The 16,633-nt window shown below is 37.5% G+C and overlaps 1 protein-coding gene across 1 annotated transcript; it reads right to left on the bottom strand.

Moving 5' to 3' along the window:
• Positions 1–1,377: 1,377 nt before the first annotated feature.
• Positions 1,378–16,485, bottom strand: LOC128246405 (28S ribosomal protein S22, mitochondrial-like). The gene is made up of 8 exons (XM_052964591.1): positions 16,375–16,485; positions 11,313–11,491; positions 9,137–9,304; positions 8,226–8,378; positions 4,670–4,753; positions 3,190–3,335; positions 2,317–2,404; positions 1,378–1,708 (listed from the first exon to the last, which is right to left on the bottom strand). Exons 1-8 carry the CDS (start codon positions 16,478–16,480, stop codon positions 1,523–1,525), a joined length of 1,110 nt encoding a protein of 369 aa, XP_052820551.1. The 5' UTR covers positions 16,481–16,485; the 3' UTR covers positions 1,378–1,522.
• Positions 16,486–16,633: the final 148 nt, after the last annotated feature.

Below are 16,633 nucleotides of genomic sequence, written 5' to 3'. Positions count from 1 at the left end.
ATAGTTTATCGCTTGTGTTGTAATTGTTTATCACCTGTGTTGCAATGGTTTATCATGTGTGCTGTTATGCTTCATCACTTGTCTTGTAATTGTTTATCACTTGTGGTGTAATTGTTTATCACTCATGTTGTAATTGTTTATCACTTGTGGTGTAATTGTTTATCACTTGTGGTTTAATTGTTTATCACCTGTGTTGTAATTGTTTCACTTGTGTTGTAATAATTTTTCAGTTGTGTTGATTTTGTTGATCACTTGTGGTGCAATTGTTAATCATTTGTGGTGTAATTGTTTATCACTTGTGGTGTACAGGAATAGCTGTGCCTCTTTTTGGTGTAATTAATGTTAGATTAAATGCGGTCCATACTACAGCTGTGAGAAATATACTCCAAATGCAGCTGTGCATTAATGTTTAACTGGTCACATGACAATTCATGAAATAAATGCAACAAGTGCGCCACTGTTTAAATAAATATACAGAATTGTCATTTAATCGTAAACAACAATTAATTAAGTTAACAGTATGTTATTAAATGCCTGGTTGGTTGTTACAGTAATCAGAACTGAACACATATATGGGCGATGTCGTACGAAGTACAGGTCTTGATGCTTCATAAGCAAAAAGATGAGGCAGAAACCTATTGTAGGATAATTCTACCAAACTCACATTATTCAGCTTTGGATTAGTTTCGGTCATTTGTATGCGTTGCTCATTTAAGAATAAAAACTGACCGGTTTGAGTATTTTCTTGAATTTCAAAGAACATGTCCATTTTGTTCAACACTGAAGTGACATGCACGATGACCTTGATCTTGACGCTAGAGACCCATGTTGTCATCCAATGGTCACTATTGCAGAATTATACCAAATCCAACCATCACTATGGCATCAAAAACGATATTTAAACGACACGAAAGCAGGAACTTGACAGACAGGATCGTACGTGTGATTTTTACTTCGTGAAGCAGAGGGTATCATAGATAGATTCTATCTTTTATTATCCTATTATAACGAAGTATTGCTTAATCAATGTAATGTACAAAAGATTATTCAAATATCTTAAATGATTTTTGAGTTGTAGAGAAGGTTTAAGTTAAGTGCGCTGAAAGAAGCTGGATGTCACATTACTTTTCCACCACAAAAAACGACAACAATAAAATGATACAATATATGAGCAGGTCTAATAAGACAACAAAGCATGTTTATTTACAGTTTTCTTGATCATTGTATGCATTAATGGGGAAAACATCAGAAAACTGTTGGAAGTTTGAGGCCTTGAAATTCAAATGACGCTGTAATTATAATATATATAGATAACGGTAACGCAATCACCCCATCTCCAGTAATATTCATTTTATAATAAAATTTAAGAACCATCAATGAAATAAGCATTTTATTATTAACTTCATCAATATGTGGTAAAATAAAATGTCTCTCCCTATTGTTTTTAATGTTTTTGCACAGAGATGCATGACATCAAAAAGGTGTATGACTAAATCTACACTCAAAAGTCATTAATCCATCCTCAGGCTGCATTAGTCATGCTTGAATGTTTTCTTGTGTACTCTTTCAATGTGTTCTGTAGCAGTTCTAGGTTGTTAATTTTATCCTCAAATAGTCTTTGCTCTTCCTCAGTCTTGGTGGCTGGGGTCATGACTGACTGAGTCTGTATCACGCTGTAGGCATTCTCAACCTGGTCTTTTACATATGCCTGAAAATGTATATAACATAGCTGATAAAACTAGCTCTGACAATCGAGGCGATATATATGTGATCATTAAATATGGGATTATAATAGCATCATGGTTTTTTCCTCATCCCTGGGAATGTCTCTCAAGACATGGCTGGAAAATATGATCTGCATCAGCTCCAATTAGAACCAGGCTTACAAGCTTAAATACATGTAGCTTATTTCATCAAGCCAAATTTCATACTTACCCGGTAATTGTGATTTTACTAAATAAAACATGGCTAATGGTGGTGAGCATAAAGATAATTTCCTTTTGAAGTCCAAAAACTGTTAAGAATGTGGATATTGAGCAAATTATACCTAAACAAAACTAGTGAGCTTAGCTTCAGCCTGTTATAAGGGTCTCAAGATGTTTTGAGAAATTTGGGCCGGATTCTGAACTTTAACCCAACCACCAGACCAACATAAGATTTGTGAAAAGAAAAAAAATGTGTCTTGAGAAAAGAATTAAGTCAGGTTCAAGACCAGAAAAAGTAACCTACCATGAAGGTGGTATATATATATGACCTAAGCTCACTGCTAAAAGTGCTCCTATTCTCAAGTCCTGTCTTGAGGTGTAGACTACATACCTGTACCACGGTGAACACACTGCCCATTGTTAACTTCTCATTGCGGACCAACTGTCCTAGATGTATTGTATCCCTTGTCTCCATCAGCCTGTAAAATATTACCATAACACAAATGTAGTTGTTCAGAGTATGGGTTATACAGGGAACTTACCATGAAGATCACAAGCAGATTCCAACTCTTGTCTCTGACTGTTTAACAAGAGTAAATGTATTTGGAACAAAGTTCGCACAGCCATTACTTGGGAGTTCCTGAAAGCCACATTCCTGGTTTTCAAACTTGTTTGAGATGTTGTGCCAATTAACATTTAGACCAAATTTTGGTGAGAATAAAATGGTAGATGATGGAAGTCAGAGAGCAAACTATTAACAAGCACAATATGGTCAAATATTGACATTTTAAGGCGGTAAAACTCAGGAATTACTAAAAGAAAAACTGCTGGCTATCAAACTTGTCCGAGATTACATGCGTATATTAACATAGTGGCCAACATTTGAAGGGTTTGGATCAAAATGTTCCAAGTTTAGAAATTGGTCATATTTTGACAATTAAAAGGCCATTTGTCATGAGTTATACATGTGATAAAATACACAAGTACAATATTTAAGAACACATTTAACCATGAATTGAATTTAGCTTTAAAAATCATCGCTAGGTCTGATTGTCTAAAGTTAATTTAAAACGATTGGTAAACAAGTTAACACAACATTATATAAATCACTCATGTTGGCATGATTTTATGAGTGAGTGTGGTCTTGTGTTGTGGAGGAATCTGGAGTAACTGGAGGAAACCCGCTTGGTGACCACAAATCTAACTCACATGTTAACACAAATAATGCTTATTCTATCACCCGACTGGGTCACTGTTTTCTCACCTATCTTCCTGTATATAATACACCAGTAGCGGCTCTAGTTTGTCCTTCACAGCAAGGTGGAATACCAGGGGTCCGAAGAACCGCGTCCCCTCAAGCACTCGGAAATTCTCATTGGCGGCAGCATGATCATAAATAAGATGAGTTATCTGAAGGTTGAGAACATCAAGCCCATTACATAAGTGTGTGAAACACCTGTTTATTGTTATGCACATTAACTCTAGCAAAAGGATTCAAATTACTGATTTTTGTAATGTAAGAATCTTGACATCTCCCATGTTGAGGTGGATTTTCAGGTTGATACGTATATACTCGGAAGAAAATGTCTTAAAGATTAGTAAAAAAATTTTTTCGATCTGTTCTAATAATCTTTATAAGAATACAACCTACATTTACAGCCAATGAAATTGCAGTTAAGCAAATCATTAAGAACTAGGCTTAATCATTAAGAATTTCAACTTTCGCAGGTGTTTAAAGGTCCGCCCACTGATACTCATCCGATACACACTGAGCTTGCATTTTAAGTCAGTGAGATGACCTGAGTTAAAGGTTAATGATTAAGAAGGGTAACTTCTAATGCCTTCAGTTCATACAGAAGATACCCAAGTGCCAAAACCTGCTTATTAGATTAACATGGTCGATTTCATGCTGAAATGATTGCTTAAATTAATTTAGTCTGGTAATACACCTGTCACAAGTGCCGACTGATATTGATATAGCAAATCTTGTAAAATAAGATGTGATGGTACAGCCACAAGTTTGCAATGAAGAAATTTGGTCAATACCAATATAAAGTTCAAGAAATGTCAACAATTTCGAGGGGAGCCTGTCAGACTGTAGTAAGTCCTTCTACCAATATTAAGGTAGTTACTACATTTTGTCCCCATTCTTCAATATGAAAAAATGGTATGCGAATTGGCATTCATTTAAAGATAAAATTTTCTGTTATTTTCAGACAGTGATATCTTGACATTGCTCTTAAAGCCTTTGTGAAGAAATGTATCACTACACTTTATTCCCTGCTTTTTGTCTAATCGAGCTAGTGGGGTATACCAGTGTTGTTGATCACAGTATTGGGGAGAATTCCTTTACCTGACATACCCAGTTAACAACATTATGGAAACCAATCAACGTTTTGTTTGAAATTAAAGGCAAGTATTTCATATCAAACAAACTTTATGATAAGTGATTTGATATTTGGGATTAATACTTCCCTGTCAAAAATATTTATCATTCACTTTATGATGTACATGTATATAATATTCTTAATGCCTGAGTGGTTTCTCCGCACCATAGTTATATATTCATACAAACATCATTTTTAATATGAACTTATAAAAAGAAAAGCATAACTGTCTAGCAGAGTGGAGCATTGGACAAAACACGAAATCACATGTACTTAGAATGTGAAACAGTCTGTTTAAAATTAAATATGTTAAATTGAATGGAACAAAGATTGTTGAAATGCAAATTAAGTACGAACCCGTATAAATTCTGGATTATCCGGTTCAAACTGGCTACAAGCCAAGTCCAGAAGATACAGGTATTTCTCTGGCTGCAACAACTCCTGTAAATAGATTTTTGTACTGTACAAAGTATTTTGACCTTAAGAATAGTTTGATAATATCACGTGATAATGTCAATCAACCAATCACACTTCAGTAAATCGCTGAATCCCGTTAATAACAGTATTCAAAATTGTTGTCTTCAAAGCAATATCTGAGCAAATATCAACATTAAAATTTTGCTGAAGGGTTCTAGCTGTCAGTGTGTTTCTTTTAACACAACTATTTATTTGCCACACTTTATTACGAGGGCATAGCCAGAAGTTCGTGGAAAAGCTTGATAAAATGAAAACAATACGCAGCGTAGAATATCGTTAAAACTTTCATACTATAATAATCAGGTAATTTGAAATTAGGAATGTGAGTTTCATCGTATAGCATGTTATTACGACAACGTAGTGATCACTATGGAAACAGGTGGTCGCGCATTCCTCCGCAGTTGCTAAAATAACCCATGACAATATCTTGTTTTGTTGACCACTCACATTGAAACCAGTAAAATGGCGCGAAAGTTTGCACATTTGACGTGACATCAATAATGTGTGATGACGTGAAGTTTTAAGTCAGTGCGTTTGTTTGTTTATTTATTTCAAAGGAAGAATTTTAGACTGAACGGTATAGTTAAGTTTTGTTTAAAATGATGCCAGAAGACAGATTGAAAAAACGGGCAGTGATACAGTTCTGTGTGAACCTAAGAAAAACTCCATCGTAAACACTTAAACTGATGAATGAAGCATCGAGTGAAACTCCAGTGAAGCGAATGCTCGTGTACAAGTGGCACAAGCCGTTTAGTGAGGGGCGGGACAGCATTTATGACGACGTGAGGTCTGGGCGACCAGTTTCACAAAGTACGGAGAGTGAAGTCGAGGCCCTGAAAAACATCGCTGACGCTGATCGTCGAGTCACTCTTTATGAAATATGCAAGATGTTGGACATGAGTTATGGGTCGGTACAGAGGATAATGAAGACAGTTTGAAAATGAGTCGAGTGAGTGCGCGTTGGGTTCCACGGCTGCTGACAGAACATGAGATGAGCAAAAGAGTAGGGGAATCACACCGATTCTTAGCTCAGTACGAAAAGGAAGGAAACCGTTTTCTTGAGAATATAGTCACTTGCGTTGAAACCTGGCTGTGTTAATACGAGCCTGAGAAAAACAGCAAAGCAGTCAATGGAAGACTATCGGTTCCCCGCCTCCGAAGAAGGCACGATCATCCCGCACGATAGGAAAGCATATGTTCATTGTCTTCTTTGATGTGCACGGTGTTATTCTACTCCATGCAGTTCCGCAGGGCCAATCTGTGAAGGGTGCTTTCTATTCTAAGGTAAAGTGATATATAACAAAATTCATTTTTATCAATATTTAGTTCTTAATTAAATCTGTATAAAACAATGTTTAAAAAAGTTTATGATTAAAAATATGGGATTGAATAAGTGTTAGTTTTAATTTTAAGTTTTAATTATAATATTTAATGAAGTACGCAAAACGTGACAAATGCATTAATTTATGTTACAAGCCTCAGTTGTGTTCTCCATTTAAGGTTTTGAGGCCTGACTTGTACAGGGCGATGGCATTTAAGAGACCACAGGCGTTGCAAGATGGGTGGATTCTCCACCAGGATAATGCACCAGCGCATAGACCGGAGGAGGCCCAGACTGCCGCGACAACCCAGCTTGAAGCGGAGATCCTTCCACACACCCCTTATTCGCCAGACCTAGCACCATGCGATTTAGCCCTATTTCGGAAACTTAAATGTGAACTAAAAGGTAAACGCTTCAATGACTTTCAGGAACTACAGAGTAAAGCTCAGACACGCCTGTATTCTTACAAGTCAGAGTGGTTCAGTGACATTTACCGGCAGTGGGTAGCGAGACATCGCCGTTGTATTGCGGCGAATGGCTCTTACTTTGAGAAGTTATGACGTTGACGTCAGATTCTGACGTTTGAACTGCGGGGGCTATACTGACCTCATGTTAATGAAAAAGCTGTAGTTTCCTTTAGATTGTATCAGTTTGAAATTTTATATGTCATTTACAGCTGAAATAGATTATATAGCCCGCTGACGTTCGTTGAAATATGTTAAAATGTGTTGATTTTATTAAGCAATTCCACGTACTTCTGGCTATACCCTCGTAGGTATAAAAAAAAAAAAGTTTTGTAAAAAGTGCATTTTACAAACCATGAGTGAGTGCCTTTAAGTAACACATTTATGTTTATCATAGTGTACAATGACTATCAGTTTCATGTTCATATTTTAATGGTTTAAAGTAATGGCCAACATTTATGAATTTGCACACTATCAATGACACTGACATCGAAATGATGAAAATACTTGATTCTAAAACAAAGACATCGTGAATTTCTCTGACTGAAAACTAAATTTCCATAATTATTAGGGATGGCAACGAGTAGTAAAATTAATACTCGAGTACTCGGACGATCGTTCGATCAAGTACTCGGGTACTCGATTACTCGGAAAAATTGAATATGTGTTCGCGAAGACAAGATTGTGTATACATGTATCGTTAATGGCGTATATTGTGCATTGTTCGTATTATTGGTCATTTTCACCTTTAAAGTAAACTTTCTTTATGTATTTTAACAAAAAATGATATAAAAAGAAATTAAATGTTGTTTCTGGCTTTTAATTTGTTTTATTCTTTTCATTTTATACAAGCATGCACTGCAGAAATGAACAACAATCAGAATTTCAACGAACGAAAATTAATAGCATACATAAAAAAGTGAATGAAAATCCATACGAAGTTCAGTTTTTTAGTTGTTTATTCTACAAATTATTTTTTTTACTGTGTAATTGTTGTTTACCTCATTCATATTCATAATTCTCGATTTAAAATATCATCCAATCAATTGTGATAATCATTGCAAAAATAGTTAAAATACGCCAATTTAGAAATCAATTCTCGTAACGGTCGATACTCTTTCGCTTGTTAGCGTCCATTGTTTGGTGAAAGGTCTCTAATTGGTATACAAAAGAATTGTGTAGGTGAAAGTACCGCTATCAAAACTTCGCTAATTGACATCAGTGCTAATTTGAAATAGGGGTCCTTTGTTGACAGTTTGCAACTATCACAACAACTGTCAACTAATTGATTGAGGTCAATTGTATACATAGCGGGGATTAGAGGGACTGTAAATTGTCCTATTGGCAACTAACCAGATCTGATATTTTGTCTGTAAATCGTGTATTTGGTGATTTTTATAGATTTTTTTTTTCCGAGTACTCGAGTAGTGATTTGGTACCCGAATACTCGGACGTTCGATCGAGTACTCGGGTACTCGTTGCCATCCCTAATAATTATTGTTCTTTGTTGATAGTTAAGAAGGCCAAATTGTTACCAGTCTCAATAAAATTTTGCAAGGTTGTACTACTAAGTTGGTCAAACAAGTTTTCCTCACTGTTAATCAAATGACCAAAATTTGTAAAAACAGTAAATAATTGCACAACCTGGTACCTTAAGATGTTTGTCCTGGAAGAGTGTTGGTGGAATAACCTCCTGGCCTGGCTCCAGCAGGTAGGTGCGCACCACACGGTCATGAATCTCTGGATCAGCCACACACAGGTCTCCATTCTCATGGCGTACAACAACAGGGCGGGCGTGTTTCATCTGGTAAATGTCAACAAGTCATAAGTTATGCGTAAAACAAACAAGCACAACTTATGATTTTTGACTGATTTCTTAAACTTGTACATACCGGGGCTGGGGGCCATATTCAATATGATCCTTATTTATTCTGATCCTTAATTCAATAACTCACTCTGTATTGTTCATCAAATTTATTGTCCAATGAAAACATCGGCTATTTCCTTTACATTTTGATATATCTACTATGTTCATTGACCAGTAGCACACAGTATTAATACTATAAAGTTGGTTACATTCTTGGTCCGGTCAAGGCCAAATGTTTATTGTTGATCCATTTTTATCCAAGAAATACTATTAACAAATCAATTCTTAAACTAGAATGTATGAACTTGCCTTTAGATATCATAACCCCTAGACAACTTCTCAAAATTAGATACAATTTTAAAGTGGAGAGGCTTCATGCTGCATTTACCACTCTTTTTGTAACATTGATTTGTTTTCTCTGGTTACCTTGGAATATCAGGGTTAAGGCTAAAATGCTCAATGTACAATGAATGTTTCCCTATTTGAGATGACAGTGAAGTTTTTACAATTGTTATTATACCAAAGTCACTTTTCTGGCTTTATCATATCACAATTTGTATGATCCCTAGTCACACTGCATCAGGTAAGCATACCGTAATTAACATATATATATAAGGCTAATGTTGTGTGGCTAGACATGGGTTTAAGGGGGCAACATGTACAACAGCGTGTGCAACATTACAGCCTGTACTTACTGGTATTCGCTTTGACCTCGCTGAGATGTCTATGAACACATACTTGGAGTCTAATGCCGGTGCGATCTGTGGGTCTTTTAAGAGTGGTTTGCTTGGCAATACTCTCTCACTCATGTACGGGGGCATCTGCATACGTCGCTCTGTGAGACTTTCTGCTCGCTTCTTTTCCTGTTGGAGAGAACGATTATTGCAAAATACTATTTTGTTACACAAGAAGCCTCATATCTTACTCTACAAGAGCATGGGCCTATGCTCTACAGGCATGATTCTTTTTGTCATTTTCAATCCAGAGAATGTATGTACAGTTGGGTAACAGGCAACATACTGATATTTCACAAGACAAGGGAGAAAACCTACTGCACAAAGTCAGTACAGGTCGTCTCTCTTTAAATGTGCTTTTAACCTGTTAAACAAAGCCAAGGGAGTGAAAAAAAACTCAAAAAACACTACACTGACTGAATACAGGTTGTCCCCCTTAGGCTGTAAATTTTTACTTTGCAACAAAAGCAATTCTGATCATTTCAAGAGTTAATGTATAAGTTTGGTTAAGATGCTATCAAAACTGAAGACTTTATCACATTCACAAGCAATCGTTTACAGCCAAACAAACAAAGGACGCCTTTGACCAGTTAAGCTAAATTTAAAAAAAAAGGTAAAGGGTAAATTATACTTGCTCATAACCAGAGCTTGATTCCTTGGGTGAAAATTGAAAATTTTGAACAAATCTGAAAAATTTGCTTGGAGCTCAGGAGCCAGGGACACCAGAATCTCCTTAGGAAGAGGGGTTTCAAAGGGTTAGAAATGCATGTCCTGAGAATAAATTGACTTTGAAATAGGAATCAAGCCTGTCTTGAATTATACTTAAGAATGGCTTAATTGAAAGATAAACACACTATTATCAATTCATTTTAGTTACAGTATACTTAAATCATCTGATACATTTGGTAAGAAATGCCACATAAAGCACCGAGTTTTAAGTACATTGTAGTATGAGCCGCATCGCGCGATTTTCGGACATAATTATTACAAATGAAATAATCATTAATAAAAAATGCCAAAAATAATGATTTTTCCTATGTAAATCAATTTCTTCCCGACTTCTTTCTCTCTAAGGTTTGTCATTGGTGCATCATTTTCTCGACAATTTATGACCATTGGTTAACTCATGTTTCCATGGCAACCATGGATTTTGTCCCGACATATTTTGACTGGGTTGATAGTCTGTGTTTAAAATGGCCAAATGTATTAAAAATACAAAAATGATTCATTATTTTTATCTTAATTTATGTTCTTTAAAGATTCTGTGATAAGAAAATAATTTAAATCATCAGCTAGTTTCAATGTTGATATGATAATTTTGCACGCAATTTGAATAATGCACTTTCGTTACGACATCATTTGAATGACGTCAGATTTAGCATTCAAAATGCGCAATACATGGTCTCAATTGTAAACACGTAACTTACGCAATTTAAGTGATATCATCATGAAATTCTCAGAATATCTTCCTGAAATATCATGCCATTCAAATACCTTAAAACATTGTAATAGTGAAATATGTCCGAAGGCCCTAAATCGCGCGACGCAGCTCGTATATAAATGTCATACAAAGTGAATGTACCACAAGGAGAGCAGTTACGTTGACAGGAACTGTTTCAATGGTTAAACAGAAATTCAGCTTATAACATTAATAAACATAAATCATTATTATTAAATCTTAAAATCAACCAGAAAAACTTGTTTTCTAATACATTACACTATTACAATTGTAGTAGTAAAATATCTTTCGCAGAGGACAGTAGTAAACTATTTCATAACTTTTTCCTGGTGTATATATTGACTGTACATATATACTGGTACATCTTAAAGTACCAGCAATTATTGAATTCTATTTTACATTCACAAATAGATGGTTAGATGTTATTACATTTGCATTATGATGAGTCAAAAATTTAACAAAATTACATCATTTCACAGTCATCGAAATTAGCCTTTCGGATCAACAAGCCCGAATTATTATACTATTGCTTGGCATCAATTTTTTGAACAAGCCCTGCTATATAAAATTCAGAATTTGAGCAAGCCCGAAATACATTTTACCAGTGGAGGGGTTGCGGGCTTGTGCTAATTTTGACCACTGATTTCATTGTCCAAGCACAACATTAAATGTACCAACCTTCATTAATTCTTCATCAGACAGAAGATCATAGTTCACAAATTTATTTCGGCCTGCAACAGGCATTTGTACAACATTGTCATTCTGTGTTCCAGTCAAACGCTGTAAAATCTCAGTGACTCCAGGATGTAAAAACTTCAAAAGAATATCAGGAGTGGGTTTCTGTGTTGCTGTTAGAACTGTAAAAGAAGAGATCATTCAAAATTATCTGAAGAAGTTTTTAATACCAAACAGTTCCAGCATTAAATCACATAATTCATTCATTTTGTAACAAGAGATGTTTGTCAAACATTATGCCCCCCCTGAGCACCATGTTGTCAGGATTAAATGGACAATTGAATGAAATATGCAGGGACCGAAATGACAGCCGATTTGTCACTGACATTGGATGCCGTTGAGGCAGTGTTAAGATTATGACCATTCAAAGTGTGAGGATAGAGTGTGTTATGACCATGACCTTTGACTCTATGACCTCAAAATCCATAGGAGTCATCAGCTGGTCACCAAAAATCTAAATGTCAAGTTTGAGGGCCATGGGTGCAGGCATTGACAAGTTATCACACAGACAAGCTTTTTTCGTTCAAGGTTACTGTGACCTTGACCTTTGACCCGATGACCCCTAAAGTCACAAAGGGTCATCTACAGATAAGCCACAACTACAAGTCAGGTTTGAGTGCCATGGGTGCAGGCATTGTCGAGTTATCTCTTGAAACATTTCGCATTCAAGGTCACTGTGAACTTGACCTTTGACCAAATGACTCCTAAAATCAATAAGGGCCATCTTCTGGTCAGGCCCAACTTCCATATCAAGTTTGATGATCATAGGTTCAGGCATTGTTGAGATATCACTGGGAGAAGACTTGTCAACTTTTTAGCATTAAAGATTTCTGTGACTTTGACCCGATGACCCCTAAAATCAAGAGAGTTCATCTACTGGTCAGACCCAACCTTCATATCAAGTTTGATGACCAAAGGTCCAGGAATTGTCGAGTTTGCTTTCAAGATCACTGTGACCTTGACCTTTGACCCCTAAAATCAATAGGGGTCATCTACTGGTCAGGCCCAACCTCAAAGTCAAGATTGAGGGCCATGGGTGCAGGCATTGTCTAGTTATCACTCGGACAACCTTTTATCATTTAAGGTCACTGTGACCTTGACCTTTGGCCCGATGACCCCCAAAAACAATAGGGGTCATCTACTGGTCCAGCCCAACCTCAAAGTCAAGTTTGAGGGCCATTGGTGCAGGCATTGTCGAGTTATCACTCGGACAACCTTTAACCATTCAAGGTCGCTGTGACCTTAACTTTTGGCCTGATGACCCCCAAAAACAATAGGGGTCATCTACTGGTTAGGCCCAACCTCCAAGTCAAGTTTGAGTGCAGCTTCAAAAGTTAGCTACAATAATGAGCAATCAGGGATACTTGTTTATTATTTTGACATTTCTTATGTATACCTGAAACGCTACAACTCACTACCATATAACAACGGGCGAAATGATATAGTTGTAATAATATGCATTGATGTTGAATAATAATGACAAAGTTGTTCAATTTTTATACGACAGTGATCGGAACTGGATTTAATTTGTCATTAGAGTTGTTATTTTCACATTAATATATTATGGGTCACGAATACCGTTATACATGTACACAACCAGTCAGCTTTTTCCAAGATTTATACTTGATAAACAATCGACACTTGTAAGTGTTTTATGATAACTTAACATGTTTTTTGGGCATACTGACATAACTAAATATGTGTTTAATAGTAGGCAATAATATTTTCGTAGAAATTTGAATTTATAACGGAGATAATTTCAAAATTGTAGCCGCGAGGATTCTCTGCGCAAGGACCGCTTGCTACTTTTTGCTGGAATGGTGGACGTCACGAGTCTGCCATAGTAAAAAAATCGTCAAAAAACTCGTTGACGGCCATTTAGGTGGACTACTTCAAAAGTTAGTTATTTTCTTCTTAATATTGCTGAAAAAACAATTATTCCCTAAGTTTTATTTGAAATATGTATTTTTTCCACAAATTGTTTTTAAATATAAAAAAACTCTTACTTCACTTTTGCATATATGGACAATAAATGGAATTACGGAGGTTTCGTCAACTCTCCAGTTCGTCACACTTGTTCTATATAGTAAATTGCCAAGATGTTTCGTTACACCTATTAGCGGTTTCGTCAACTTAATTGTTTAGAACTATTTCACACATTTATGCAAAACCAATTAGCTTAAACAGTTGATGACCCAATTAATCGCACGTGTCAGCGTGTGTGTGGGCTTTAATGTGATAATGCTAATGAGACATCGGCTTGTGTTTGTACGTTTCTATCAGTTTGCCATCTTAGTGATGGATGTCAATAAGTCAGATTGCTTAAAAGCAATGTTCGATCTTGTTTTGTCACCAATCATGGCCTCTATAACCAACTGCGTACATTGCTCTAAAATAGTAACTGCTCGCATGCATGCGATCTGTTGCGACGTGTGTGAACGTTGGCAACATCGTAAATGCAATTCAGGGGTATCTGCGCAGCAGTACCAACAGATGGTAAAAAATGAGCTAAATCTGGCATGGAAATGTGATGAATGCCGAATGGATGTCGACGATCAGTCCAATTCTACGGCATCGATAGATATAACTCTTCCGGCTATGAACATCAGTGCATCGCCGATACGCCTGCTGTCTACAACGTTTGTCATCAGAGCAGCCGACGAAGTAGCAGAGGATGACGATGACGAAGTAGCAGAAGAAGGAGCAGATGACGAAGCCAACACAGTAGCCGCCGCCGACGAAGTAGCCTGCGACACCATCAGCACCAACGCCGCTGATGGTATCCTGGAAGACCGGACGTTTGACATCTCGAACAGGAGCTTCGATCGACCCCATCATCCACTGGATGAGTCGCTACCGGACAGGCCTCTAGACAAAGAGGTTCCCACTGATTTACCGGTGACTTTCGAGGTCGTAGAGGGTGGCAGCAAGCGAGGTGGCCGGAAGCTCGTCAGTAGTGCCGGATACACATACACAGCTCGCCGTAACAAGGGTGGTCGCACTTACTGGACGTGCAGTATATGAAGCAAGAAGATGACTTGCCCCGCAAGCGTCAAGCAATTCGGCGATATGTTCACTCCAAGCATCGTCGGTCATGTCCATCCGGCCGATCCCGGTGCCGCCAAGAAGATAAAGATATCTACGAAAGTGAAGGAAGCCGCTAGGGAGCGTGTCTTCGAGTCCGCAGCAAATATCGTCGAGCGAGTTATGAAGCAGATGACGACACAAGATGACTTCAGCCTACCAAAGCCTGAAAACTTGGCGCGAGCGGCAAACCATCACAGACGGCAACGCCCAGATGATCCAGCTGACCTTGAATTCCAGTTGGAGCGGGAATTCATCGGCGAGGAGTTTATCCTTGACGATATACGGGTCGACGGTCAGCGCCATATCATCTTCGCGACGCAGCAGCAGCTACACCACCTCCGACAGTCTAGGAGATGGTTCATAGACGGGACCTTCAAGCTGGTGAAACATCCGTTTTATCAGCTCGCCACCATCCACTGCTTTGTAAAGAAGGGTGAGGACACAAAGCAGGTCCCACTTGTCTACGTACTGATGTCACGAAGAACTAAACACGACTACATAGAGGTACTGAAGAAGTCTGCTACGACACATAGGCCAGCCCTTGGTGGAGTGGTTCATGCTGGACTTCGAGGCCGCCACATGGCAGGCAATCCGAGAAGTTTTCCCAGGAACCATAATAAAGGGTTGTGTCTTCCACTGGACGCAACGGATATACAGGAAAATCCAAGGGGAGGGCCTGGCGACTGCCTACATCCAGAAGGGGGACAAGTTTGAGTTCCTTCGGAAGGTTATGTCACTACCCTACCTGCCTACCGAGCACATCGTCCCTGCGTTTGGCCAACTGAAACTGACAGCAGCAGAGGTGGGCGGTCCTGTCTATCGGGTCGTCGAGTATGTGGAGCGGACCTGGATCAACGGTTCCATGTGGCGACCAGAGAACTGGTCTGTGTTCCGAGAACACATAAGAACAAACAACGACGTCGAGGGGTGGCATCGCCGCATCAATACCAAAGCTGGTAGAGCAAACCTTGGGTTCTATGTCTTGGTCCCCCTCCTCCGCGGTGAATCCGAGACGGTCGACCTGCAGATCCGCCTGGTCAGCGAACTTCTGCTGACCCGCATCCAACGTAAGAAGTTTGCTTCAACTCATGGACGACTCTTCGACGCCTGGGACCGCTACGAGGAGGACGAGCTCACCACCACCCAACTACTTCGGACGATCAGCAACATTGCGGGACTGGGACCAACGACTCCTTCTGACGACGTACACGACGGTGACATGACGAATTAAAATCAGAATCTAACTCATGCCCATTTATTTTTCATTATTGACTTTGTCATATATATGCCAATGAATTTCATATAATCTGACTGTAAGTGAAAAAAAATGCATAGTCATGTATGTCACATAAATAAATATGTTGTGTAAATGATGTGTCAAATATTGTGTTTATTAAAGTTGCATAAATAACTAATAAATGACTTTTGAGATTGTTGAGTTAAAAATATATATGCTATCCTGTTTATATTTATTAAATAGTTTTAAACACCAAGATTTCTTCATTTATTAACAATGCTATTTTAAATAAAAAATATGCAAAAACACGGTTTTGAGTAATAAACGATTTTACACACTACGCATGTCAACATACACATCAGAAGGTAAAATATTCAATAAAATGGTCTACTAAATTATTCCTTTCTTCCTAAATTGGTGTTTGCTCACACATAATAAATTGTACATAATAGTTGCATTAATTGCTACTTATAATAAGGTTGACGAACTGTAAAAATATGTTGACGAAACAACCATTTTGTACTATAAAATAAGGTAGACGAAATGGTAAGGTGACGAAAAATCCGGTATTAGTTGCATCTAAACCGGTGGGTGGGGAAGGAAAAAATGATAGCAATCATCAATTAATAATTCAAAGGAATCAAATGATATTTAAAAGATATGTCACATAAACAATTATACCATTTTTGCATGTGTGAAAGAGTTTCGATGAAGGAACTGGTTTGTGTTTGCAAGAATTTCTTAAAAGTGCTTTCAACTTGCAATATTCTTTGCACATGGACGCCATCTTGAAAGTCAAACTTAATATTTAGGTAGACGAAAAGTATTATTTTCATGTTAAGTAGAATATGATTCAAATTAAGATAAATAATTAAATACTTTGTGCTTTAATCAATGATTGATTTACAAAATAGTTTTGTCTCATTCCATTTTGATTTTT

Source organism: Mya arenaria, chromosome 9 (assembly GCF_026914265.1).
Source record: "Mya arenaria isolate MELC-2E11 chromosome 9, ASM2691426v1".
In the NCBI taxonomy this organism is placed as follows: Eukaryota; Metazoa; Mollusca; class Bivalvia; order Myida; family Myidae; genus Mya; species Mya arenaria.
This window is presented reverse-complemented; position numbering and strand designations above follow the sequence as displayed.